Source organism: Drosophila busckii, chromosome 3L (assembly GCF_011750605.1).
Source record: "Drosophila busckii strain San Diego stock center, stock number 13000-0081.31 chromosome 3L, ASM1175060v1, whole genome shotgun sequence".
Classification (NCBI taxonomy): domain Eukaryota; kingdom Metazoa; phylum Arthropoda; class Insecta; order Diptera; family Drosophilidae; genus Drosophila; species Drosophila busckii.
The window spans coordinates 2,772,411-2,775,765 of NC_046606.1; the positions used below are offsets into that span (position 1 = coordinate 2,772,411).

General features: G+C 48.9%; 1 protein-coding gene across 1 annotated transcript; it reads left to right on the plus strand.

Moving 5' to 3' along the window:
- Window positions 1-1,254: 1,254 nt before the first annotated feature.
- Window positions 1,255-3,047, plus strand: LOC108599082 (fork head domain-containing protein crocodile). The gene has a single exon (XM_017985870.1). The coding sequence runs from the start codon at window positions 1,361-1,363 to the stop codon at window positions 2,876-2,878; it is 1,518 nt and encodes a 505-aa protein (XP_017841359.1). The 5' UTR covers window positions 1,255-1,360; the 3' UTR covers window positions 2,879-3,047.
- The last annotated feature ends 308 nt before the right edge of the window (window positions 3,048-3,355 follow it).

The following is a 3,355-nucleotide window of genomic DNA, read 5'->3' on the forward strand; positions in this document are numbered from 1 at the left end:
TTCCCAAATAAACATATAAAATTTACTTTAAAGCTGACAAAGTCAATAAATATTGTTGTACGACAAAATATTGTTTCAATAAGCAGAAAATAAAATTACAAAAATAAACTGAAGTCTGCGCAAAAAACAAAGCGTCGCCTGGGCTCATAAAAACAACAACAACAACACACGCACACACACACACAAATACACATAAAAAATGAAAGAGCGCTGCGTTAAAGAAAAAAAGCGTGAGAAGGACGACAGAGAGCAGCAGCGAAATTTAAGAAACAAGTGTGTGTTTGAAAGTGAGGTTAGGTTGGCTTAATTAAAAAGACACAAACACAAGTGCATAAAGCATTAATTGAGCGCTGCTTTAAGCATGTTAAACTTTTTAAATTAACAGCAAAAGGAAATGTAAATTGCAAGCGCAGTCATTTAATTTATGCTGCAAAGCCAGCCACCTGACAAAAAGCAGCCACCAGGTGGGCTAACTACACAGCACCCCCACATCACCGTAAGACTGTTTGAGAGAGTGAGAAAGTGAGTGAGCGAAAGAGAGCAACTGGCTGGGCTAGGCCGCATTTTAAGCATTAGTTTGAACAACATAAACAGACAAACGAGCTGCAAAGCAGGCTCACGAAATGCTGTACAACTATTCAAACACATACAGCCAACACACACACACGCTAAATGAACAGCAGCAGCAGCGTGTGTATGTGTGTGAAAGAGAGCGCGCAAGCGAGAGCGTGGGCGAAAGGCGGGCGCATGTTGAATATCATGAATGGCGGCCAACTCACGCGTTTGCTCAACTACTGTGTCTGTGTGTGTGTATGCTTGTGTGTGTGTTTACTGTAGCTGTAGGTCTTCACTTACTGACTGCACACACAGAGCGGTGGTTGGTCACATACACACACATGAAAACAGCCACAGCGACGTTGCGTCGCTGCTGCTGCCTGCGTTGGCGGCGACTGAGATTCGACTTCGGTTGCTGCTGCTGCTGCTGCTACGTCGCTGTCGCTGTCGTCGCATTGACTCGAGCTGCGTGTTATTTCAGTTACACAGATTCAGTATCAGACGTGTTACTAGCCCGAACGGTTCTTTGCCGCACGTTGCACGCACCATTTGTTGTTGCACCTACACTTGTCTATATATCTGTGTGTGTGTGTGTTTGTGTGTCTGTGTGTGAAACTTGTTTAAGCAAATATTATTATTATAAATAATAAAGCAAAAACGCAAAACTTTGTGCAGTGAGCTAAGCAAACAACAAGAAATTAGCACAAACTTAAATAACAAAAGCAACTGCAATCAATTTTAGTGTGCAGCGGCTCAGTCCGCGCTCAGTTTTGGTCACCAGCACAAACGGATAACTGCGTCCAACATGCATACGCTGTTCAGTGATCAGAACTCGTTCTCGCGCCACTATGCGCAAACGGCCGCCGGCTATACCTCGGCCTCGGTGGCAGCCGCCAGCAGCGCTTCGGCGGCGGCAGCGGCCCACTATGCGTATGATCAATATTCGCGCTATCCCTACTCGGCCAGCGCCTACGGCCTGGGCGCACCGCATCAGAACAAGGAGATCGTCAAGCCGCCCTATTCCTACATCGCGCTCATTGCCATGGCCATACAGAATGCTTCGGATAAGAAGGTGACGCTCAATGGCATCTACCAGTACATCATGGAGCGCTTTCCCTACTACCGCGACAACAAGCAGGGCTGGCAGAACTCCATACGCCACAATCTCAGCCTCAACGAGTGCTTCGTCAAGGTGGCGCGCGACGACAAGAAGCCCGGCAAGGGCTCCTACTGGACGCTGGATCCGGACTCCTACAACATGTTCGACAATGGCTCGTTTCTGCGGCGACGTCGGCGCTTCAAGAAGAAGGATGTGATGCGTGAGAAGGAGGAGGCGATTAAGCGGCAGGCCATGATGAACGAGAAGCTGGCCGAGATGAAGCCGCTCAAGCTGATGACCAACGGCATACTGGAGGCCAAGCATATGGCTGCGCATGCGGCGCACTTTAAGAAGGAGCCGCTCATGGATCTGGGCTGTCTCAGCGGCAAGGATGTCTCCCATGCCGCCATGCTCAACTCCTGCCACGACAGTCTGGCGCAGATGAATCATCTGGCCGGCGGCGTCGAGCATGCCGGCTTCACCGTCGACTCGCTCATGAATGTCTACAATCCGCGCATCCATCACAGCGCCTATCCGTATCACTTGAACGACGACAATCTGACGGTGGCCAGCAGCCAGATGCACCATGCTCATCATGCGGCGGCGGCGCATCACGTGCACGCCCAGCAGCTGCGTCATGTGGCGCACGTGTCGCATCCCCTGACGCCGGGCAATGGCAGCGGCGGCATCCAATCCTCGGGTGCTTCGCCCACAACGATCTCAACGCCGCATGGACCGGCGCACGGTGGCTGGTATACGCCGGAGACTCCGCCCTCAGAGCCTGTAACCAATGGCGCTCAAAGCGGCACGCCCACGCATCCCGGCAGCCACAACAACAATAACAACAACAACCACAACAATAACAACAACAACAACAGCATGCACAACAACAACAATGCTGCCATTACCGCCTCCGTGCTGACCAGCAGTCCCAGCTCAGCGCTCGGCTTTCGCGACATGATCTTTGAGCAGAACCAGAGCTGTCAGCTGGACACGGGCAGTCCCAATGGCAGCATACAGTCGGCCAGTCCGCCGGCGTCGGCGAGCGTGGCGGCTGCCTCGGCTGCTGCTGCGGCGGCGGTCATCAATAGTCATCACCATCATCATCATCATGTCTCGCATCTGAGCAGCAATCTGGGCCAGCTGGGCCAGCTGAGCAATCTGAGTCACTATCGACCGCATGTGGGACACTATCAGGAGTATGGCATCAAGTATGGTGTCTAAAAAGGGGCGTGGCCAGCCCTCTTGTATATTTTTGTGTAAATATTATTTCAAGCAGCAAAAGTATCTCAATGTAAACGTTTCTAGGTCTGTTGCTGTTTGCGCAGATTGCGCACACATTACATTACGTATACGAAGTGTAGGTCAAGCTAATTGTAGTGCTATCACATACATATTTAATAACTAGCTATTAACTAATTTACTTGCTTAAACAATTGTTATCAACTCTAGCGCGTAGTTGACGTGTGATGCGTTTCAGATTCTGCACCAGATCAACTTTATATATAGCGTACAACATACAGCCAAAGGGAGTAGTATATTCTCTTTGATCAAGGCACTGTAGTCGTATTTAAATGCATATTAATTAATTAGTTAAACACATTAGTAATAACTATTATATACTATTTAACTAGCCCCTAGCCTATGTAAGCAATAATAAATTATAACTATACAACTATCAAAATTAGCATACAAACAAAT

Bases quoted from the DNA above. Each gene is read 5' to 3' on its own strand.
- LOC108599082 (XM_017985870.1), top strand. From the start codon at position 1,361: ATGCATACGCTGTTCAGTGATCAGAACTCGTTCTCGCGCCACTATGCG.